The sequence below is a fragment of the Aphis gossypii genome, unplaced genomic scaffold (assembly GCF_020184175.1).
Source record: "Aphis gossypii isolate Hap1 unplaced genomic scaffold, ASM2018417v2 Contig00579, whole genome shotgun sequence".
In the NCBI taxonomy this organism is placed as follows: domain Eukaryota; kingdom Metazoa; phylum Arthropoda; class Insecta; order Hemiptera; family Aphididae; genus Aphis; species Aphis gossypii.
The window spans coordinates 33141-58963 of record NW_026083174.1 but is presented as its reverse complement, the minus strand read 5'-3'; the positions used below and the strand labels follow the sequence as shown (position 1 = coordinate 58963).

Genomic DNA, 25823 nt, shown 5'->3' with positions numbered 1-25823 from the left:
TTATTAAACGTGTTCATAAAGCATACATTTTTAATCATTATTTATCAAAAAAAAAAATCCAAATTTCTATAAATAATAGCTAAACAATTTTGTTTTTTTATATATTTTTTTGGTATTTTTCTCAGAATTAAGAAAATTACTTGAAATTTTTTAGTTTGCTCCCAAAAAGTTCGAACTACACTCAATTTTTTTTATTAGAAAAGATAATATGGAAGTTATTGATTTAAATATTGTTATTTCTACGAAAAAAGATGATAGACAAAAAACATATTTCTCTGAAGTATACGATTATCTGTTCGCTCAGAATATAAAATATGAGGTAAACTAAATAGTTATGATTGCATAAGTTTATGACAATAAGAGAGTATTTTAATTTCGGATGCTCAAAGTTAATCATAATAATTATTTTGTGTTCGTGAACAATTGAACTGTTAATCAATATATTTGTTTATTTCATAATGTTTTCAAAATAAATTATAATTTGTACCTGCTTCAATGAATAAATAAAGAATTGTAGTGTGAAATATTTTATAGTGTTCGTGAAGTAAAATAAATTTATACAATTATTTTTCAGTACCAGAAAAAGAGTATACACAGTTTGTAGTGCATTATATTAAAGGTAAAAAATAACAGTTTTTGAGAATATAGTTATCAATATTTTATATTTTTCATCATGATATAAAAAAATTGAAATATTAGAAATCATTGTGAAGACCTAATGAACATGGAATCAAACATAATTCGTTTTTAAAATTGAAATCTGATAATCCAAATTTGGTAGGAATTGTTTTGTCTGGAATTTTGATCTAAATATATAAACATTTTATTTATTTATTTATTATATTATATACATTTTCATCTTTCGAAGCCCTTTAAATGTTTATTACAATACATTTGTGTATGGCGTCCTCTTAAAGAAACTATTCGAAAATAGTAAAAATCATAAGCATATACGACTTAATGAGGTTGAAAAAATGTTTGTGAAAAATGTGATAAATTTAAAAAATAAATATATAAACGTTATTATTAAACCAAATTTCCCATGCTCTTTTAATATCTATATAAAAATAATCCAAAGCTTTTTTTTATGTTTATTATTATTTGCTTAAATATCTAACATTATATTATAATGTATCTATTATTTGAATAGAATATTCTCATTATTATTTTTAAACAATTTAATACTTACTGTTCTGTTCATTCTCATACATAAAAAACAACAAAAATCAAAATACTAATTAAATTACATTTTGTATTATACTAAAATTGTTTAGAGTTAAAAGCATTTGATTCAACTTTGTTTCCTGATGAAGAAATTGAAAAAGACCGTATTGGTAAGTATAATACATGAAAACCAAATATTATAAAAATATTGTATAATGTATATACATTATACAATATACTATATACATTATATATGTATTATGTATAACCATGACTTCAATATTAAATTATAATAAATAATAATCACTTATTTAAAAAATGGGTTCTATTAGAAATTATGCTTTAAACAGTATTCATTAAAAATCCTATACTGAACGCCCTATAAATCAATCGTCAATCAAAGGTGTTCATAATTTCTTTTTATTGTAATACAATTTTTTATACATTATTATTATTATTTCCTTGTTAATAAAATATATAATCATCATATAGATATTATAGATTCAGAATAAAAAAGTAGGTAAGCGCATTTCGATGCTGGATGTTTGTCCATCGTCCCTTCGGTCCTCGGACAGGATAGTGTAATTTTACTATAGGTAGGTATTCGATTTGAATGCAATATGATTGCATTCGATAAAAAACGATTCTAAGCGGACGAGGGGATCTTTTTTTATTTAATCTTATTCTTTTTTTATGGTGATAAACAAATCGTTTTAAGAACAGCTTAAGAACGATTTGTATAAATAGGTATTTATATAATTATAATTATAATTTATAATTAGGAAATATCATAAAAATTTTAAAAAAAATATAAAAGAAAAGAAAAAGCTCAAAAGTCGCTCAAATGTGTAACCTACCTACGCTTTGTCAATATGATTTAAATTTATTTTATTTTATTCATTTCTATGGTGATAAATAAAGCCGTAATTATTTTATATTACCTACATAATCGTGAATTTGTACATTTTTCTCCTTTAACCACTTATATTTCGAGTATCACTTCAAAAATCAAAAAATGACCTCTTTAAAGTACCAACTCAAGAACATGACCTTTCAGAAAATATGCTACACTTGTACTTTTGAGCAAGTTATAGGAGAGAAAAAGTGTTTACAGAATAAAAAAGAAATAAACATAATAGTAAAACCAATACATTTCTCGCTCCGCTCAGAATCTAAAAAAAATTCACAGTTAAGTGATATTTTTTTCTTCATATGTTGTAAAAATTTTAAAATAGTTATATTTGTACAATTCTCGACATACAATACAAACTGTTATACTTCTTACAATAATATATTAACTAGGTAGTCGATAAGTATTTATTATTAATACATTAATTTCAACATCAAATATATATTTTAATTAATTAAAATATTGTAAAGGAACTACTGAAAGAAGAATCGCTGTTAATAGATGTAAGTTGCACTGTAATATTACATTTTTATAAACTTTCTATGGCAAACTTAATTTTCAGTAAAACTATAAAATTTATATTTGAGCAAAGTCGTCTTAATACAAATAGGTACTTATATCTTATTAATACAAATAGGTACTTATATCTTATTAATACAAATTACTAAACTGTGGGCTTCCTATTTGTATATTTTTAAATTTTTAAATATTATATTATGTTAGAAAACTAATTGAAACATAATTGAACAGTATATTTAGATATAGTATTCAATATAAAGCACACACAAAAAAATTAAAAATATATTAACATTAAATAACTTGCTCAAAATTAGGTAGGTACTTAAACAACACAAAAATAATAAACAAAAAACTTTTATTCTGTTTCAAAAAATGAATAACTTATGTTGTCATAAAAATACAATTTTTTAAAAGTATGATAATAAATGTTTTAAGAATATATTTTTTTCCAAAAATGTTATACTTTAATGACTTTAAATTATCTATAATATTTTTAATAATATGTTAGGTTAATTTATTTAATTTATTAGATGAATCATAAATCCTTATAGAAATATTAAGCCCAGATGTCTTTGTATTTTGGTTAGCTAAGCTAAGTGTTATAAAGAAACATACATCTTTTTAATTTTTTAGTTATTACAAGTAAAACCCGTTTTTTTGAAAACAAATGTAAGTAATTTACTTTACTCTAACATAAATACAAATTTATTATAGTAATATTAAATACCTACTAACTAAATATGATGCTTGTCAAAGCTATTGGTTTATATCGTTTTATCTTATCATTTGTACTAAATTTTAATAACTTTTTTTAAAACTGAATTTCAAATTAAAATTTATAAACGAATTGAATGGCTATTTTTTTCGTGAAGAAATCAATTAATTTTCTAAGAACAATGCGATTTTAGTCTCAAATTAGTGTATTTATTCAAAGTAGCTAAATTATTACTATTTTTTATTTACACTTGAGAAATCTATACTAAAAATTTGAGAGAAAACTTATTTTAAATACAAAATAGGAACATAGAATGAGTACTAGATGATATTGAAACCTAAAGTAGGAGACCTTTTATAATGCTCACTACTCACAATAATAATAATAAAAAAAAATATTAAAATTAATTATACATCCCCTTAATATTTGCTCTAGGAAAATCACTTAAATCTAAAACTATTGTGTCCTTTTTCTAATACACACGTTTAGAAATTAAATATAAAACCAAATAGTTAGTAGTTAACCATGAACCATGAACTGTAATATTTCATTAAAAAATATATATATACATTATACATGTTTCACATAAATCACATAATATAGATAATAAATCATAAAATAAAATACACATAATTATATGATGTTATTCTTTAGGGAGATTTGTTAATGAACAGTCTCATATTCTGAAAGTTCGCTACTGTAAGTTATATTAGTTATATTATATATCTACTACTAAATTAATTATAGAATAGACTATAGTAGTATAATCTATTCTTTAAATAATGCTATTACTTACCTACTACATTTTTTTGTAATTTGAAATATCTTTTTATTTTATTATTTATAATTCATCAAGTGAAAAGAATTTGTGTACATTTCAAAACTAAGTCGCTATAACAATGAAAAAAACACTTAATTATTCGTAAAAAAAATTCTAAAATTTTAATTTTTATTAGTAATGTAATAGAAAACTGTATTTCTAAATAGCTCAAAAAAAAAAAAAAATCATAATTTTGAAAAATACTGGGAAATTGTATTTTTTACCTTTCCAAAGTACAACGCTACAAAATATAACTATAATTTTCTATCGAAAATTATACTCACGCAGTAGAAAATTAAATAAAATATAAAAAAATTAAACTCTAAAAATATCTAAAATACCAACAATTCTATTGATATAACTTTTATAAAAGGAAAATATTAAACTTAAGATATATTTTTATGAAAACTATGACATTTATATAATTAAATAATTAATAATTAATGGTTATGTTTTTAAAAGAAAATACTAAATAAACAATTAAAATCTTCATCTAAATTGAAATAGTAATACATTATTTTTTTGTTACGCCCGCACCGAAAGTTTGGATTTCGACCGCGGTTGAAGCGTTGGAAAGTGACCTTTTTCTGTCTAACGGGCGGAAAAGTAGAAATCAACAGAAGTGCTGGTTGCGTATCTCATGCATAACCAGAAACTGAAATGTATACCACGGTCCTTATAAAACATAATCTTTTGATTACATCTTATATTCATATTACAATCTCCTTGCATAACGCATAAACATGGCGTTACAAAAAATAGTATGTGTAGCTCGCGCTGGAGGGCGATTTCCGTCCTTGCCACACAATATACTAATCTGTTTTGCAATGAATGTACTGTATATCATTTTTAAAATATCATTTTGGTAAAACTAATCAGTACCTAAGAACAAATAACTATTATAACTAAATATCTTTCTAATCCATTTTCAGTAATCCATGATAAAATTCAAAGCAAAGGTATGTATAATACATAAATACTATTTAAAATTTTTAAATTATGTTTTCATTTAAGAATTACACAATGGTAAAATGCATCATAGGTAATGCATTTTACTCAATTAAACAAACTCCGTACTTTAGGTGGCTAACAATGGTAGTTTCAGAGGTGTTAACTTACACTTATGCGTTTTTTGAAAAGTTGAGAAGAGAAATCCGACGGCGTCGATGAATATTTTAAATATCAGATAATTTTAGATGGAAGTATTGAACATTTTTCCAAAAGTTCAATCGTTGTGGCCCTAATATATATCTGCTATAATACAATTGTTCGTTATATTATTTTCGGAGTTGTCTATGTTATGAAATTTGAAAGTACTTGAATCTTTAAGTACATACCTAATAATAATTTAACAATAATCGAAATCACGAAAATTTGCAAGTAATTTGAAGTTGAAAAATCATAAAATTATTCGTGTTTATATCTAAGGATTAAAAATACAATACTAAGTTTTTTATAAGTAGCTATTTTTCAAGTAGCTATAGAAAAAACTCGTAGCATCGTTATAGGAAAAATTTTAAGTGCGTTTGAATTTTAATTTTTTATGAAATAGCGTAACGATAACGATTTATCCTCAAACGATTTTAAATATTTGTTATTATTCAAAAAGTTTAAGTTGTAGATACTTGAAAATTTCACCAGTTATTATGATTGGCATTTTCTTTACATTATTTAATTTTAAAAATATTTTATTATTTTTTGAGACAACTGGTATTTTCAATTTTTCTGAGAATTTTTTTTTGAAGTGGCGATAAAAATTTTTTAGCGGAGTCAAAATACTTGAAAAATTAATACAAGTTCCTCATAAGTTATTCTTAGAGTGATTAAAAATGTATAAGGATACATATGCACATTTTTTTTTTATTAGCATTTATAGTTCAAATATTGACAAAAATTCGTCAAAATCATGAATATTTGCAAATTTTTTTTATAGGTATAATTCATAAAATTTTTTGTATAAGTAGCTAAGAGTTGATTTCAATACGAGATTGTCCATAAGTTTAGCTTACAATAATTATAAAGAACTTATATTTTGATGTATTCAGGCCATTAAAACATAAACCACCCTTTTCACCAACCACTGAAAATTATATCCTAGGCTGACAAATCATCTTCGTTCAGAATCGTTTTTCGTATACAATAATACCTATTATTGGATTCAAATTTAACACTCCTATAATATATAATAAAGATCCATACGGCACCTAATGTACAGCAGAGCGATACCCACTTACCCGCTTTTTTTTCTCTTCAATTTTCAAAAATTCTATAAACATTAATTTATTTATCTTAGCGAAGAAAAATTTGGCTAAAATGAACTATTGACTATTACTGTTTTACTTAGTTAACTATATAAATAAAGATTAAGTTAAGTAATAGATATAACATACTTTCAGAAATGAATCCTGATGAGGTAGTGTTCATTTCGGATGATGGAGGTGAATACTTATATTTTTTTATTAATTAAATGTTATTATATCTTTTTAGTGCTATTCCTTTATATACAATAGCCGCAGTGCTCGATTTGGGGGGGGGGGCGCAGGGAGACGGAGTACCCCAATTAATTTTTCAGAAATTTAAGCGTACCTCTACTTATATTTATAAGGAGAATGTACGGAATGCTGGCACGCTGCATTATTCTGCAATTTTATCAAAATGCACGAGATAATAACATCATAATTTTGACAATTTATTTATTGATAATAATTTATGGAACTATTTAAATAAGTAGTTAATAGATTGTTTTTTATTTAGTTACTTTTAAGTTTGTTGTTATATGTAATAAAGGTATAACTATAAAATACAATATAATATTTACAGTAGTTTTTTTTTGTAATTGATAATTTATAAATATTTTTTATATGTTTAAAGAGGGAGAGTAAGGGGTGTGGGGGCGTAGCCCCCACGGCTCAGTTATGTTTAAAAAGTGATGGGGACGCTCTTTTTTTAAAAGTTTACAGAGTCCCCCTACTTTAATTTTGCTAAGTCGAGCACTGACAATAGGTATAATATGGTTTTTACTTCTACTCATATTTACTCACTAAAACTATTTATCACAGTACCTAATAAAAAGGAATGCATTTTATCTAAGCCTTAATATTATATCGTTTTAACAAAAAAAAAAGGAATATACTTACTTCAATAATAACATTACGATATTCGATATCTCATAATAGAATAATAATAAGTTATATTAAATGCTTTTCAGATGAACATACTATAATTTCGGTGTTTCTAATGTATTTCAAAGAAAGTATGCAATAAATTATTATAATTATTATTACTATCATTATTATTATTATTATTTTTTTTTTTATTAAATATATAAAATTAAAATACTATTGGTACTATATACTAATATACTATTAATACAATTGTTTAATCAGTAAAAGTTAAAATTTTGCATGCTTGATATTTGTGAAACTGTGCTAGCTATACTAATACTTGAGAATAGATAATATTGTACATGAGAGAATGAGACTATAACAATAATAAAATAGCTTTTTACTTAAGGTCTAATAAAAATCGAGATGTAAATATATAAATATAATAAAAACTGGTGATTAAGGAGGCGATGAAAGATGAAATCAAAGCTTGGAACTTATTACCCTCTCCCTGAGCTGTGGTCTAATAGTATATAAAATAAATTATAATTTATGATACTAAACATATAATATTCATTGTTGTGCCTACTTTCAACACATTTTTAAGCAAAACATAATATTTTTGCTTACTTTTATAATAGGTATAAAATAATATAAAATAATTTCAAAAGTTAAAGTTTTGAATAAAATAATTTTCAAACTAACGTATTAAATAATAAATGCATTTTTTTTAATTTTTTTTTTTTTTAATTATTGATAATTTTTGTATAACAAGTCATAAAGTATAATGTACATTTTTATTACTATGAATATAGTATGTATGGTTCAAAAACTGGGTTAACTATTCTATATGAGTATAATATGACTATACATTTGTATTAGTATAAATATATGGCACACACTTGATAGGTAATAATTATTATTGATTTAACGAATAATATATTCATGTTTCAATGGTTTATTTTAGGTTTGGATAATTATTTTAAATTAAATGTTTCTGTTAGTATAGGTAAGTAACATATCTTGTTATTATTTTTAACATTGAATATTTTTATATAATAATCGATTAATAAACAACACACTCGCATAAATCTTATGAGTAGTGATTACCATAACAATGGTGCCATATAGAATAATAGTGCATGTGGTTTGTGTACCTCAAAGTTAAAGTAGGTAGACAATAATTAATTTATATACAATGCTTAAACAATACATAAATTATCATATAGGTATCAAGCATTTTATATTTATTTGTTGTACTTAAACGAATATTAGGCTGTTAACAGTCTCAATATAAATTAATACTGAAATACTAATATTATTATACTTATAATACTTTAGGAATATATTATATAAAATGGGAATTTGTATTAACAATAGACATAATGGCATAATACCAGTATAAAAATCCTATTGATTCTCTGACCTCTATAATAAAATTGTTAATCGAAGATTGTATTTTATTTAAGTCTATAGAGTTAATTGTTTTTTAAAAACCTTAGAAATACTAGAAACCTAACAAATATAGGTCAAAAATTAGATACAATATAATAACTACCTGTAGATTTGGGGTTGAGTGTAGCCACAAAACAACATAGAAATGACACTCAATTAGCTGATCGGATTCTTGATTAACTGTGATCTTCAGATTAATTTTATGAGCCTCCAAGAAACGAGGAAATGAGTCCATAAACTAACCTTAGGATATGCATTTGTTCAGCTGAATCATGGAAATGTTTACTGATGTTGCGTTCAGATCATATTATCATAATCATCGGCCAATTAGGCCGAATCACACAGTGCCGTAAACCTGATGTAATGGAATTGAATTTTGAAACAATAAGTAAAAATAAAAAATTAACTTGGTCGAAAATAAAAAAGCTGTCTGAAAGGCACACAACTATTGAGTTAATAGTTTAATCCACTTTAATATTAAAACTAACAAACTTGCTATTGTACAAATTTGTACATAGAAAAAAACACAAACTAGAAAAACGTCCTTATACTACTCTTTATATGAAAACTATACTTAATGTGTGATTATAATTATATGATTTTATTATGTTTGTTTGATAAATAGATGAGATCACAGATGAAAATAATAAGAAATTATTTTATAAAGGGAGTAAGTTTTAATATTGTATAATATTGTCTGGAATAAAAAATGTGTAAAACAGTGCGTAACCCTAGTGCCTGATCTGTGGGAGGGGAGAAAGTGGGTATACTTTACCTCAAGCACTGATGGTAGGTATAAAGGCGCTCTTAAGCTTATGAAAATTTAAAAAAGATTATGAATATAAAATATATTATCATAATATATGTATAAATTATAATATATTTACAAACCGCCATCAAGAAAAAGAAAATAATATTACATACTCTAGTTATTTAAAAATATATAATGTTTGTCTTAACTATTTTTGTTCGGTTTTATCGTCTTTTATAATTTAGTTGCTTAATATATTAAAACATTTTGTTTTATGTTGACACCCGGCACACCGCATAGCTTAGTCTATGTAAGAGCGCTATATCGTATTAGCCCCAGACGTCAAGTATCCTAGTCCCTAGATCCTGCACTTAGTCCCCCACCTTAATTTTTATTATTTTATTCTGTAAATAATCAATATAAATTTAATAAATGTTAGTTTAATTTGATTTCGTTTAAAAATTAATATTTTTATTTGAACTTTCCGCATAAAAAATAATATTTTTCAGTGTTAAGGACTATGTTGAGCATCTACAACGCGTACATAGGTAAATTACTAATTAACAATTATTATTAAATAATATTTAAGAGTGCGCAATAGTAAAAAATATATGCAAAAAAAAATCCTCAACAACTAACCATGGTCCATGGGCTAGTGAGTAGTCTTATTGTAAAAACACCTAGGTATTAACAAAATTTCAATTATTAGAGAATAAGACATCTAATCATTAGATGTACTAAATGTCATTAAATTCACATCATTTCAAAGATAAATTTAATTGGTTTTTGGTACTTTTCAGTTATCTCGACTACAGGCCGATACCGTGACTACCACTGGTCTAACTGCCGTTAGGTTAGGTTTTTATTATATTTAATAATTATTACCAACCGCTGAATCACTGTTAGAAAAATGATGGGTATCGTTTTTTAACCATGTGACCCCGAATTAACCCGTGTCTGTAACTTAATTATTGAGGGATATTTTAATTTTGAATGTCCGCGTGAGCACAGCAAGCAAGTGGCAACGCTGGTCCATAATAATTCTCACTTTCTCAGACAGTTATTTGGTTAAATTCATATGATGTCAAAAGCACGATAATCAATTTATAAGTGTTTTAATGGAATGGCTGAATATTTTCCTACTCGAGTTAGTTTTTAATTTTGAGTTTTATTTTAGTTTCTGTACCTACTAGTTTTAATAAATTTTAATTCATTTTTTTAAATTGTGTAGTATAAAGAAATGTAGTTGCGATTATGTGATACGGGATACCTATCAAAAGTTATATTATAATATACATTATATTAATTATATAAATGACAAATTCATGTTGGTCGAGACTTTGAGAAGGTATTCGAGATATGGAATTGAGACTCGTGGTAGTCGGGATAACCGAAAAGTACCTAATTTTTTAAATATTTTTACTTAACATGTATATTTTTATTTAAAAGTTACACAGGATATTATTTTTATTATCTATAATATATTTTAAGAAATTTTAAAGATATAAATAATCTGACTACATTTAGTTGGAACTATTATAACTCTCCTAGATAATTGTTTTCTTAAGTGTTTTTCTATAAAAACATTCAATAACCCATATTCTTGGTACGCTCAAAGCATGTTTTAATAAAACTGCATAAAATTACAAAAGATTGGAGCAGTTTTATGTGTACTATACACAAGTATTTAAAACGATCGTTACTCCCCATACATAAACTTAATTTTTTTAATGAAATGCTTATTATTTATAGTTGGACAAGTAATTATTAATGACAAATTTTCCTCTGTGCTTAGCGGAATTTATATTTATTTTATTTTCAACTTATCAATTTTTGATTACTTCAAAACCCAAAGAATCAATTTGATAGAATTTGGTACCATAAATACCACATTAAATGTGGACTGTTAAAGCAATTTTTCTGTTTAAAAAACAGTTGATAATTACTAAAAAAAAACCAGTATATGAAAAAAATTCTTCACACCTCTTATAAATTATAATAGAATAATTTTATGTTCTTACAAAATACCTAATCAACATTTAACTTTTTAGGGGATATCAATGCGAAAATAAATGCACGCAGTTTTATTGAATTAAGTAAGATATTATATTATATAATTGTCTATGATAATAACTTAATATTAATTTTAAATCATGTCATCATGTTAATATTCATTATAACTTATTAACAATTTATGAATGTAATAAATTAATATCATACAATATTTAATAACAAATTACTTGCAAAATGAACTAATTAAGTGGTTAATGCAATGGTTTCCAACCGGTGTGCCGCGAGATTGTCTAGGTGTGCCACGATAAATGTTATACAATTTTGAAAACAGTGTTTTCGGCAAAGTTGCTGAAGTTGTTGTGGTTGTCAAGTGTGAGAGTGTGCCGTGAAAATGTGTGATGTATAATAGTGTGTCGTGAACCAAAAAGGTTGAGAACCACTGGATTAATGTATTACGCAAATATAGATCCCTATATTTTTAGTAACTATATATTTGATGAGACCTTTTTTTTCTTATTGTTTTAGTATATGAAATTCAATTTTCAAAATAATTATTTTTATTGTAAATTTCAATCCTTTATCGAGGGTTTATGCCTTGAGCCTGCAGTATATTTTTAAAATAAATAAATAATATTTCAATTTTAACCTAACCCTTACTATGTTATGAAATAATCAGATAAATAAAAATGTAGAAGTAGTTATAACTTATAAGTAAATTTTGAGATCTAAGTAAATTTCCATTTATTTACAGTGATGAATAGAGCAGAGGCCATACTGCAATCAAACGAAAATAAAAAGAGTAAGTTTAATATAGATTATTGTTAAGAAAAATTAAATGATATTGAAATCGTATGTGGTCATTTTTTAATATTTATATTATTTTATGATATTATGATAACTACTAATTTGTTTTACTCTAAAAATAATCTGTGGATAATTATTGTGTATTGATTCATTAGAGACAAGAAACCACTATATTTGGTACTTACCTAAAATTTTTAGATTTGAGGGTTAATATTTTGTTGATATTAGATACTTTTGGTAGCGCACTAAAATTGAGTGTCATATATAACCGCATGAGTATAATAAAAAATGAATCCAGATTTCATAATTGTTATTTTTAAGTTTAAATGGGATTTGTATTGTTTATTACGTATATATTATATAAATAGAAGGGGGCAAAATGATAAGTTTGTCCTCTCGATATTTTTTCTGGGGGACAACTACTTCCTCGTGCCCCCCCCCCCCCCAAATTCCACCTATGGGTATACATAATATATTTAGGTACTCAAATTGTAACAGCCCTGAGCCCACGTGTGAGAAACTGTTTGTGGTATAAAAATGAGTTGAGGTAATAAATAAAGTTAATGAAAATAATTCAAATCATATTTATTATTGAAAGTAGGTACCTATTTGAGTGTTAAAAAATTGAAAATATTTCAATGTTTTTAAAATAGAAAATATTACTAAGTCTTTAAACAATTAAAAATTAGACTAAGTCCCGGGACAGAATTATCACACTGACTGGCGTAAAGGTGCTCGTTCTAAGTCTAAAGCCCTGGATGTAGGAAACCAGGGCTTAAGGAATCACCTATACGATTAGACCTACAATTACGTTTGTAGTATTGATTATAATAATATTTTCGGACACGGAAGACGTTAGTCCCACTTCCCAAATTCTTTTTTTTTTGCTTAAGGACTTAACTGGTTTCCGAATCATATTTGATCGTTACTTATTTCTAAGACTGGGATTTTAATGGCCTAAAAAATCTCAAAAAATGCCCTTAATAAAACGTAAAAATGACTTAAAAACTCAACATGCACTATGAAAATGCATTTAAAATAGATTTATTATAGCTTAAAATTGGAAAAAAAAATTATATTTTATTTTTTATTTTTATATTATTGTTACTATAGTATTAATTTGACGATAATCTCTTGTTAATCAGAACAATTATAGTTCATTTTATGAAAAATTCTCTCAAAACTAAGAAACTGCAAACTCAAATCGTCTAAAAGCAAATAAAAAATGTAAAAAAAAAAAATTACTTTAAAATAATCAGTATCGTCCAAAACACATTTTATACTTAAGGACCAACGTTTCAAAACACCAGAAAAAAGATGTTTTTGCATCAAAAACCCAGCCCTACTTATTACTTCTAGGGTTTGGTCATTAAAGCCTAAGTCGTAGTACCTATGTACTACATTTGGTATTTAAGATATCAGTTCATGTAACAAAATACAGAATATAATTAAAATTTATTTCATCTATTTTAAAAACTTTCTTGACTTTATTATTTATTATTTAACTAAAAATCGATAAGAATAACCAAATTAAAAAAAAAATATATATATTTATTGAATTTCAGCTACTGTTTTATCAGTGTTTAATTTACTAGTAGACGAAAAAGAAGAAAAAAGTAAGTTTTATTTTAGATTACAGATTCAAAGTACATTTTAAACTTTATTTTAGATTTAAAGTACTGTTTCATCCCCTTTGAGCGGATATTCTACCCAAAATGTTTTTAATGTTTGACATTGTTTTTATATTATTTATATTATAAAATTAACATTTATACACTCTTCATGTCGTGAACAACTTTTTAATTCGTAAAATAATGATATCGAAAAAATATTAACAAACTATTCCTGCTAATGAATAAGATAATTAATAAATACTTTAATAAAATTAATTTATTATTGTATAATTATTTACTTAATTATTTTCTCTTTTGATAACTTACTTGACTTTATTATTCATTGAACTAAAAATCGGTAAGAATGACCAAATTTAAAAAAAACATATTTATTGAATTTCAGTTACTGAAATACAATCATGTTCAGATCCAAAAATTGAAGAAGACAAAGACAGTAAGGTTTATTTTAAATTATAGATTCAAAGTACATTTAACTTTATTTTAGATTTAAAGTACTGTTTCATCCCCTTTGAGCGGATATTCTACCCAAAATGTTTTTAATGTTTGACATTATTTTTATATTATAAAACTATCATTTATTCACACTTAATGTCGTGAACAACTTCTTAATTAGTAAAATAATAATATCGAAAAATATTAACAAACTTTGTATATTCCGGCTAATGAATAAGATAATTAATATATACTTTAATAAAATTAACTTATTGTTGTATAATAATTTATTTAATTATTTACAATTCGAACCCGTTATTTTAGTAAAATAAAGTAAAATCCTTTTTTTATTTTTAGATATTTTTACTAAAGATTATATGACCCAATATAATGAAAAAGGTAGTAAGTTTAAATATTTAATATTGTATATTATTATATAGTTTAAAAATTTGAATATAGTATAATATCCAATAAGTTATAATTTATTTTTTATAACCTAGCAGTATTATATACCTAGTATATTGTTATGTTATACCTGTATTATGTTATAGTCAGTAGTCAGGCGATACGATTTAAAATACAAACAACTATAAAATTGTAATCTTTAGATTTTTTTTTTTTTTATATTTAATTAAAGAATTAATAATTTGTTCTGATTCATTATTAATACGATTTAATGATAAAAAGTTTGGTCTTTTAATTCATATCTCGTGGTTATTTATAAAAACTACAAAATGTAAAAAATAATGATATTTTTATACTTTATTATGATTTATTCTCTAAAATGTATATAGATAATTGCCTATTATCAATTTTCTCTTGGTATTTACTAATAGTTAACCAATTGTCGGGGTGTTAGACCACAACAAAATATATATTTGAAAAATTAAACAAATAACAAAATAATGAACCAATATCAGGTTAATTAAAAATTAAAACACCATAATAAAGTCAATATATATGTCATTTTTTACTATTGTTATACATATTTATAGCTATAGTTTGTTTTGAATGTTTACCGTTTGATTTTAGTATTTACTATTAATTATTATTTATTAAAATTGTATAAGACATAATTCATAAAGACAAATACTTTTTGTATTATTATTTAATAAATTTATATAAAAAAAAAGTCGGCAAGTGGGTACTGCTCTGCTGTACATTAGGAGGTGGGGTGGATCTCGGACTAGGGTAGGTTAAATTTGAATGCAATGATAGGTATCATTGTATACGAAAAACGATTCTGAACGGAGATGATTTGTCAGTCTAGAATATTTAACGTTAGATACTTAGATATAAATAAAAACAATTTTATGAATTTTGAACTACAAAATAATTTGCAAATATTCATGATTTTGACGAGTTTTTGTCAAAATTTGAACTTCAAATGCCAATAAAAAAAAATTGGGCCTATGTATTCTTATAATTTTTTTATCGCTATAAGAAAAACTTATGAGGAACTTTGTATTAATTTTTCAAATATTTTGACTCCGCCAAAAAATTTTTATCGACACTTCAAAAAAAAATTCTTAGGAAAATTGAAAATTTCATTTGTCTATAAATAGCTCAAAAAAGTCAAAATATTTTGAAAATCAAATCACGTAAAGAAAATGACAATCTAAATAACTGGTAAAATTTTTTAAGTATTTACGACTTATACTATTTGAATAACAACAAATATCAAAAATCGTTTGAGGCTAAACCGTTATTTAACGCGGTTTTATAAAAATTTAAATTTTAAACACTCATAAAAATTTTTTGTCTGAATCCGGTAGAGTTTTTTTTACAGATATTCGAAGAAAAATTTATGGAGAACCTTGTACCAAATTTTCAAAACTTAGTTATAAAAGAAAAAATTTTTACGATTTTCCAAACACAAAATTACTTCCAAATTTTCGCAATTTTGACATATTTTGTATAAATTCGAACTTTAAGCATTTATAAAAAAAAATTGTGACTAACGATTTCGGATTTTTTTTTATCACTTTAAGAAAAACTTATAAGAAACCTTGTATTAAATGTTCAATGTTTTCTGATCAGCCAAAAAATTTTTATCGTTATTTAAAAAAAAAATACTTAGAAAAATTGAAAATTTCAATTGTCTATAAATAGTTAAAAAAAAAATCAAAATTCTTTGAAAATTTAACTGTGTATGAAGAACGCTAATATAAACATTTAGTGAAAATTTCAAGTGTTTACATTGATTGGTTTTTGAGTTAGCAAAATAAAAAATTCGATTTTGACAAAAACTGATTTTGCGTAAAAAAATCCCGTTTTTCCCTCATTTTTTAAAGATTTTTCCTAAGGTTTTTAACTTTTGACCCCCTAAAGTACCAACTAGATTCAATTTCCTTTTCAAAGAGGGGCTGAAGTCAAAAATCGAAGCATTTTTACTCCTCCAAATGTTGTCGACAGACACAAAAAAAAAAAAAAACACACATCATTGTAAAATCAATATATTCATCACTCCATTCAGAATCTAAAAATCGTGCCTATACATTCTTATAATTTTTGAATCGCTATAAGACCAACTTATGAGGAACTTTGTATTAAATTTTTATACATTTTGACTCAGCCAAAAAAATGTTTACAGTGTATACAAACACAGACACATTATAAAATCAATACATTCATCACATCACTTCGTTCAGAATCTAAAATTGCACAACATTAATAAAATCGGGAATATTAGATACCAATTTAGTAAATTTATAAAAATTATATTAACAAAACAAAAATTTGACGTTTTGATGTATTTATTATATGAAAACACAATACTTATTATTAATTGACATTTTTATCTTTATATCCACCATAATATTATATTGTGAACATGAACAAATTGGTTTTATTATTTACTTTTAGACACGCCAGAGAAAGCTGATTGGAAAAGTATTAATTATTTTGCTTATATATTACTAATTATAATTTAAAATACAATATAATTGACCCAGAAAATGACGTGGTGCACTTTTTATTATTTTTTTAACGGCACCTATTTGTTTTAACCACGACTTGGTACATCAGTAGTAACACGGCGTTTTCCGACGCACAGGCATTACTAGAAATAATATATCCGTTGAACGTATATCTAAACAATATTTAAAAATAGATGGCAAAGCCCAGTAAACGCGGCGTAAATATGGCTGCAATAACATTAATAATTGTAGTTGCCAATATTACTAAACATCCACTAACAAATACATAATAATTTTTACATGACATATTACAATTCTACAATAGATATTTTATTTAAAGAAAATATCATAAGTCATTGAAGTTATTTTATTCCAATAGGTTTTTGTTCATCAAATTATACATGTATTCATTTAATTTTTTTATACATTTACAATTCTATAAATTTCACTATTTAAATAATTTAATTGCATTTTATCTATAGTATCCAGTTTATTATAAAATTAAGTTATTAAACATTTAGTTGTATTATTATTAACTATTAAGTATTAACATTGATTATAAATACTATAGATTGCTCACTCGGCGGTTTTTTCGATAGCGTACAATAAAGCTCTCGGTAGATGGCGATAAGAACCAATAATATTAATAAATTAGTATTTTATTCCAGCCACCGATACTATGATGGAACGCGGTGCGGGTATAACTGGTTTTTATCGTAGTTTGTCATGACGTCTACTACGTTATTACTCGGACGTATTTACTAATTAATAATTTTATTTTGAATGATTTGGTCGAGCGTGGCTAGGTCGCTGGGAGAAACGGGCTAATTATACTATTATACGATTTTGATCGATTTATATTTACTACTTAATGCATCTTTCAATAGAAAAATTGTGAAATATTATAAACAAGGAAACGATACAATATACCAAAATTACACACAGTTTTAACACATACTTACGAAAATTTATGAAATGCGTAATGCATTTATATAAATTTGTGTAATTGAACTTGTTAACAGATTAAAATTTGAAATAATAGGATGTAGGAAGTACACTTGATTTTTTTTTTTGTTATCGTGGATTCTGGAATTATTCAATAATTATTGCATAACACTTGTCAAATCAAAATTGAATACTTTAATGTTATTAATTACAAAGTAAACATCGGTACATATTAAAAATTAGGTACATTAGTCATAATTTTATAAATTATAGAACACTATTAATATACAATTATATATCTACAATTTAGTTGTGTTGTAAAATCCGCAATTTTGCCACATGTTGAACTGCTTTGTTGTGTAATTCACAATTTGTCCAATTACATTCCTTGTATATTTTAACTGTGTACAGTAATTCCATCATATAAATATAATGTTCGTAGCATGATTGGACTTTAATAAGTACGTCGTTATTATCAATAACAGTTTTGGTTTTGTCCATTAATTGAAATAAAATTTTTTTTTCGTGTCTAAGTTGATTAAAATTTTTGTTAAAAATATCCAAACAGATTTTTGTGATGTAAATCATAAATTTTGATGGATTTTTAAGCCCTTCAATACTTTTACTATCACCGTATGTTTTGTGTAATAAAAGTAATTGATTTTTATCTTGAAGATATTGTGATGTTAGAATTAATGATTCTTCACATTTAACACACTTAAACATTTCTATACATCGCTTAGCTATATATCCAGCAAAATACACAATAGAACAATTTTCTAATGAATGGTTTAAATTCAAAATAGGACTTGGTTCTGAATGTTCTGACATAGGACTTATTATAGAGAGAGAACTTACTTCCGTTACAGTATTTGTATTAATAATTTCGTCATGTATTTTGGTCATATCGTCTTCATTTAAATTTGTTTCTATTTTAATATCTTTCAGAACATCTACATTCAAAAACTCATCATCATCATCCTCACAATTGCATTTTTCTGAACATTTCATTAAACTATATGTACAAATGGTTCCAAAACAACATCGAAATGTTCGAGCAGTTGGATTTTTATTGTAACCATTTTTCTGTCGCATTATAGAGAAAAAATTTTCTAGTGGATCTTGTGTTATTCGGTTTGTCATCATAAAAAAAGAAAGTTTTCCAGTATTTAAATACATTTTTGGTTTTTCAAATTCATAAAGTTCTAATATTGCAGTAATAGTCCATACAAATCCTTCAAAACAAGGCGGAACACTACTTTTTTTATTTTTTTTATTTATTTTTATAGCATTTTGAAAAGTTGTACACATTTTTTTTAAATTTTCAAAAACTTGTGGGTTGTTATCACTTAAAGGTCGTCTATTTGGGTTAGGGTCATACAAATTCTTACTGTTAGCGGAATCAAACATATCATTTACATCTTCAATAAAATTAGCTGTATTAAGTGCTGTACTTGAGTTTAATTCATTTGTACCAACGCACGTTTTGATTGCAGCGGCAACAGATCTACTGAGTACCTGAACTGCTAATTTACAACTCATTTTTTGGAATGCATTAGGTGCTAAATGAGCTGGCGTTAATTTGCACATTGCTCGAGCAGTAGAACTGTTCCTATCTATATCATATGTTTTTTTCACATCATCAAATGATATAATTGTATCACCAATTTGTATATCCCCATTTAACAAATTGTTTCTTAAACTTTTAATTAAATGTGGCATGTCATATACCAGAAACAATTTTTGGTCACAAATTTCAGTAAATGGTTTTTTTATTGTTCCTCCTAGAAGTGAAAACATGCGCCTATTTTGTGTTCCTTGGTCACACACTATTGCTACTGGTGTTAAACCGAGATCAAAAAGTTTTTGAACTGATTCTTTAATAATTATTGCCAAATTATCCCCTTTTATTCCACTACCGGTTAAATAATAACTAAGTGGAAATTTCCAATTGTTGTATAATCCCCGTACCATTATAACTAAAGCGTGAGATCCGATTTTATCTGTTCTGCCTAATGTACCCAGATCTTCATAGCCTTCAATTTCATCTTTTGATTTATTATACTCAAGAGATTTCATTATTGATATTTCATCAAGTAAAATAACACATCGCTTTTCTTGATAAGACATAAATGAAACTTTAAGTTGAATTTGCTCTATATATTTTGATGAAAAACCGGTAGAAAAATGTATTGAGCTTAGCCAACGACGTACAGTACTCTCGCCAGGTAATATAATTTTATTTTTACGCATATATTTATACGTAGATGGAGACTTATAATAATAGACAAAGCTAATTTTTTTTCGTTAATGGTAGTAGTACAACTACCAAGTTGTAGCAATTTCGTATAGGTAGGTACATTTATTTCTGATACAATTTTATTAAAATGTAGTATTTTATTTTAATGCTATAAGGTTATATTTTCATTGAAATTATATTTAAACATTATACTTTATAGTATGTACACATTTTCAATAATCATTTCTTAAGAACTTAGAATTTTTAATAAAATTAGTACTTCTCAAAAAAGGTAATCATAATCCCATGTTAAACTATATTTTTTTTAAGCATAGGTGTGTCGTTTATATTTTTAACTAAAATGAAACAGAATTTAGGTAACAACTAACAAGACGATAACTTGTAAATTGTGATTAATTTCAAATGTTAAAATCATTATTCATTATTAATGAATGATTCAATGATGCGACGACACATTAGTACTCGAAGTTCACTAGTCAGTCCTCAGTTCCTCACTCCTCAGTCACTATTCCCAATTCCTATTTCCCATTTTCCTAATGTCCCAAACGAACCGAGCTCCCTACCCGACTTTCAAGCTCAACGGACTCGACAATCGACACTAGCGATTACAACGTCGACATCCACTAACTAATTATCGACGAAAGCGCTTCATAGCGGCAACATCCATTTTTCGCACAACCAGTTAACGCGGCCAGTGAGCAATCTATAGTATTTATAATCAATGGTATTAATTAACTGAGAATTGAGATTATAATTTATAACCTGTTTGACTGTTCTGTTAATAATTGCTATTATACCAACTGATGTTTATTATAAACATATCAAATTAATAAGTCATAATAACGTTAACAATTGTTTAACAGGTATTTTAAAGCACCGTAAGTTTATAGAATTCAATATTATGTTTAACACTAAAAACTATTATACTATTACAATAATATCACACAAAAACCATTCATATTATTACACCATACATCAATCTTAAATTTGTGAGATATAGATTGAATGTTGTAATTATGTAAAGCCATCATGTAAATAATAATCCTATATTAATTTTAAAAACGTATTTAAAATAATGCGTATGGCTAAAAGCCTGGTTGTCGAAGTAGAAAATTAGTTTAACGAACAATAAAATTAAAATAAATAAACAGTACTTAGATACCTAAATACAGAAGTATTAGATTAATTGAAAAATAAATAGTAGTATTATGATTTATGAGTTATGACTTAAGAGCTATAATACATAAAAATTATTCAATAAAATATAACCACAGAATAGATTAAACTCTATTCTGTGATGTACCTAACTGTCGAGTATACCTATATTTATTTATAATAATTACAACATGATATGTACCTACATAAACGATTTAACATGAAGACAAAATATACTAATGAACGTCGCATTTAGACACAGATGTCTATATGGTATAGAAGTCTAAGTGAATTTAGACAAATAATGATAATATTAAATAATGCCATATTTACTATTAGTTTACTAATAATTTATAATATTTATAATATTTACCTGTTAATCGTTATCAATATTGTTATATTTTTAGTTGTAATTAATAGATGTAAGTATTAAATTTATTTATATATTATTTTTTTTCCGTTTATGATGAATACGAATAATAATTTTTATTTAAAACTATTTAACATGATTACCGTGGTTGTTGAAAATTGACAACAGCAATAATATATTTGTGTAAATTAAAGATATTATAATAATAATATGTACAGCGTACACTGTCATCCGCCAGACTGTGACTAATAAGTAATAGACTAAATCTTTTTTTGTCTTATTCATTAAATGTCAAAGCCTAAATTCAGTAAATATTCTAAATACATTGAGCGAGTACATTTAGTACATTATACAGGTTATTGGACCCCTCCCCTCTGAAAAATGTTTGGACACGGCCTTGTAAGTTGTAGGTATACCTATGTGGCTATGTAGGTACTAGACTGTTAATAACAGTTATAATTTTTTTTTTCCGTTTAAATCACTACATGGAGGCCGAACTGTTTTCACATTGCTTAACCCCCATGTAGCATCGTTTATTTATAATACATAATTTATACACACAGGCTTAGTCATAACAGTTTTGATATACCCCTTCCGCAACAAGCTGGTGTACGAGTACCCCCATCCTGTTAATAACAGTTATAACTGTAATAACTGTTTATAACCTATCTGCAGTAATAACTATTCGGTACTATAGGTACTCTTTTATGTATGAAAATGAATAAAAATTTAATATTAAAAAATAAAATTATATTATTCATGTATACGTAAAGTAAATACAAGTAGATACAAATAAATTAAAATAATTGATTTCAATCTTATGTTGTTATACAACGTTTTAATAGCTTACATATATTTTTAGTGGGGATAAATGAAAAATTGATAAATGTTGAAGAGGAGTAAATGTAAGATTAAAAAGTAAGATTTCTATTTACTTTCACGTTACGTAAATGTAGAAATATATAATATGTACTTACCTAAAGGTTTATAATAACATTAAAATGTTTGATATTATTATATTTTTACTTTATATATTTCTATTTTCATTTGTTGAATATCTTTTTTCAATGTTTATTTTATTGTGGTAAAAATGTATAACAATGAATAATGATTTTCTAATTCTATTTTTTACCTAAATAATACTAATAAATAATAAACTTGTAAATTTAGTCCACTGTCATTTGAGTATTCCATTTATGCGACTTTGTTCTAAAATCTGCAACACTGTAAGCTAATACAACTGATACCGTTGTTTCTTTGCTAATTGTTAGTAAATTGAATAAGGAATGTACTATAATATAATTACACCTCTCTTCTCTGTTATTTAAATACTAGCTTATTTTTCCCCAGAAACTCCCAGTATACAAGTGAGAACCATTGTTTCTTTCTTTGTTCTGTTGATGCATAGCGGAATAGCTATAGAAAAAAATAGTGCAGTTGCTGTTTTATGAAAAATGTTGTGTATCCTTAGTCCTTACAAACAAATATCTTTTTGTCACGCCTGCACCGAAAGTTTGGTTTTCGACCACGGTTGAAGCGTTCGAAAGCGTCCTTTTTCCGTCCAGCGGGCGGTAAAGTGGAAATCCCCAAAAGTGCCGGGCGGAAAAGAGGAAATCCCCAAAAGTGCCGGGCGGAAAAGAGGAATTCCCCAAAAGTGCCGGGCGGAAAAGAGGAAATCCCCAAAAGTGCCGGCCGCCGGGCGCGTAGGTATCCCCTGCACAACCAGAAACTAAAATGTACACCTACCACGGTTCTTACAAAACATAAACTTTTGGTTACATCTTAAATGTATAGTAATCTCCTTGCATGACGCATAAACATTTAAACATATTTAATTTGCACTGTTGGGCGTGACAAAAAATAGTATGTGTGGCTCGTGCGGGAAGGCAATTTCAGTCTTGGGCGAAATGCGGCACTTGCCTACGGCTCGTGCCGCACACAACGCCCGCGACTGAAATGGCTCACTTCCCGCCCTTGCCACACAATATAATATTTTGTCACGCCTGCACCGAAAGTTTGGTTTTCGACCACGGTTGAAGCGTTCGAAAGCGTCCTTTTTCCGTCCAGCGGGCGGTAAAGTGGAAATCCCCAAAGTGCCGGGCGGAAAAGAGGAAATCCCCAAAAGTGCCGGGCGGAAAAGAGGAAATCCCCAAAAGTGCCGGCCGCCGGGCGCGTAGGTATCCCCTGCACAACCAGAAACTAAAATGTACACCTACCACGGTTCTTACAAAACATAAAATTTTGGTTACATCTTAAATGTATAGTAACCTCCTTGCATGACGCATAAACATTTAAACATATTTAATTTGCACTGTTCCTATATAAGTGCGTCGAACGATGCGTTAGTAATAGTCTATAATTGTTGCATAGATCCCTGCATAACCTTTTTCATAAACGCAGGGGCGTGACAAAAAATAGTATGTGTGGCTCACTTCCCGCCCTTGCCACACAATATACCATATTATCGTCTAAGGTACATTTAATAGACATAATATGTCAGAGCGTTTAAAATTATTTTACGCGGGAATGTAGTCTAGGAAACACTGATGAAAATTTGCCACTTGGGGCGCGACGGTCACCCGCCTAATTTCGCTGGCCGCACTTAGTAAAGATAGGAACTCATTAGTTTAGTTTATCTGCATAAATCTATTATAAGCTCTGTTCACGCCAAGCAACCTGCTTATCGCGGGACGGTGGTCTGAGCGACGACGGCACCGTCTAAATTACCTTCCTTCCTCTCCATCCACCGCTCCCGAAAGTACAATCGTGTAATTATTATAAAATTATTGTTATTTATTCTCTTTGTTTTATATTATTTTCTGTTGAACAATTATTGGTCGGCGATTTACTGCATATGTTTATTATCATTACTTTTTAAATCAATTTATTATTATTATTGTTATTATTTTGCATTTTTGCGCCAAACGCCCTTTTATCATTACTATTACTGTGCCGTCGGTACGTCTTATTATCTTCCGCTATTATAGCGTTTTTATTGTCGTTATTTATCACTTTGTGATATTTTTTATTGTAAGTCGCATTGAGGCTCGGGACGAACAGTGGCCACGTGCCCTGGCATCGGTGGGAAATTTTGTACAGAACTACAGATCATTGAACAAGTGCCGACCGACTAGTATTACAGGGTACCGGGTAGATCATTTCAAAAGTGTAAAACAGAACCTCTAATTTTTTAAATCTAATTCATATGTGTTAAATTAAGTATTTAAATAAAGTAATAGTGTCAAATTAAAAAGCCGCAATAAATGTATTTTATTTTAATCAATACATTATAGTCAATGACTTAGTCATTATAGCAAAGCTAATTTAATATTAACGTACAACTGTGTACAACATGCATAATTAATACTAATGTCTAATTGTTAAGTTAACAAAAAATAAAAAAGTAAAATATAACAACTACAATCACAATTTATTGCTTTTATTGCCTATAATATTATGATACCGAACTACCGATTATTTATTTTATTTTATTATATGATTTTAGACCGGTGACTAAACATCCGACGAAAGTACGATTTAAAAATATATACCTCAACATATTCAATAATTATAATTAAATATAATTTTTATAGTATTTTAGTATACTCATTAATATGTATCTTTAAAATTATTAAAATTTTACTATCTGCAGTCAGATAAATTGATATGATTTAAAGTTTAATCCTAAAACAAAATATAAATGTTTAATAATAATCATTGTTATAGTATAAGATTATAAATTATTATTATATTGCAAGAAATAAATTATATTTTATTTTATTCATACATTAAAAATATAATAGTGTGGTATATGCTTATATAAACATATATAATAAATAATACATAATTTATTA

At 26.1% G+C, this 25823-nt stretch overlaps 1 protein-coding gene across 1 annotated transcript; it reads left to right on the top strand.

The window, feature by feature from the left end:
* Positions 1 to 1277: 1277 nt before the first annotated feature.
* Positions 1278 to 25783, top strand: LOC114125240 (uncharacterized). The gene is made up of 20 exons (XM_050209743.1): positions 1278 to 1334; positions 2545 to 2577; positions 3227 to 3262; positions 3963 to 4007; positions 5061 to 5087; positions 6525 to 6566; positions 7337 to 7381; positions 8200 to 8241; positions 9313 to 9357; positions 9948 to 9986; positions 11490 to 11534; positions 12203 to 12250; positions 13821 to 13871; positions 14272 to 14322; positions 14679 to 14720; positions 17187 to 17213; positions 21308 to 21322; positions 22007 to 22021; positions 22832 to 22887; positions 25475 to 25783. Exons 6-19 carry the CDS (start codon positions 6527 to 6529, stop codon positions 22870 to 22872), a joined length of 546 nt encoding a protein of 181 aa, XP_050065700.1. The 5' UTR covers positions 1278 to 1334; positions 2545 to 2577; positions 3227 to 3262; positions 3963 to 4007; positions 5061 to 5087; positions 6525 to 6526; the 3' UTR covers positions 22873 to 22887; positions 25475 to 25783.
* Positions 25784 to 25823: the final 40 nt, after the last annotated feature.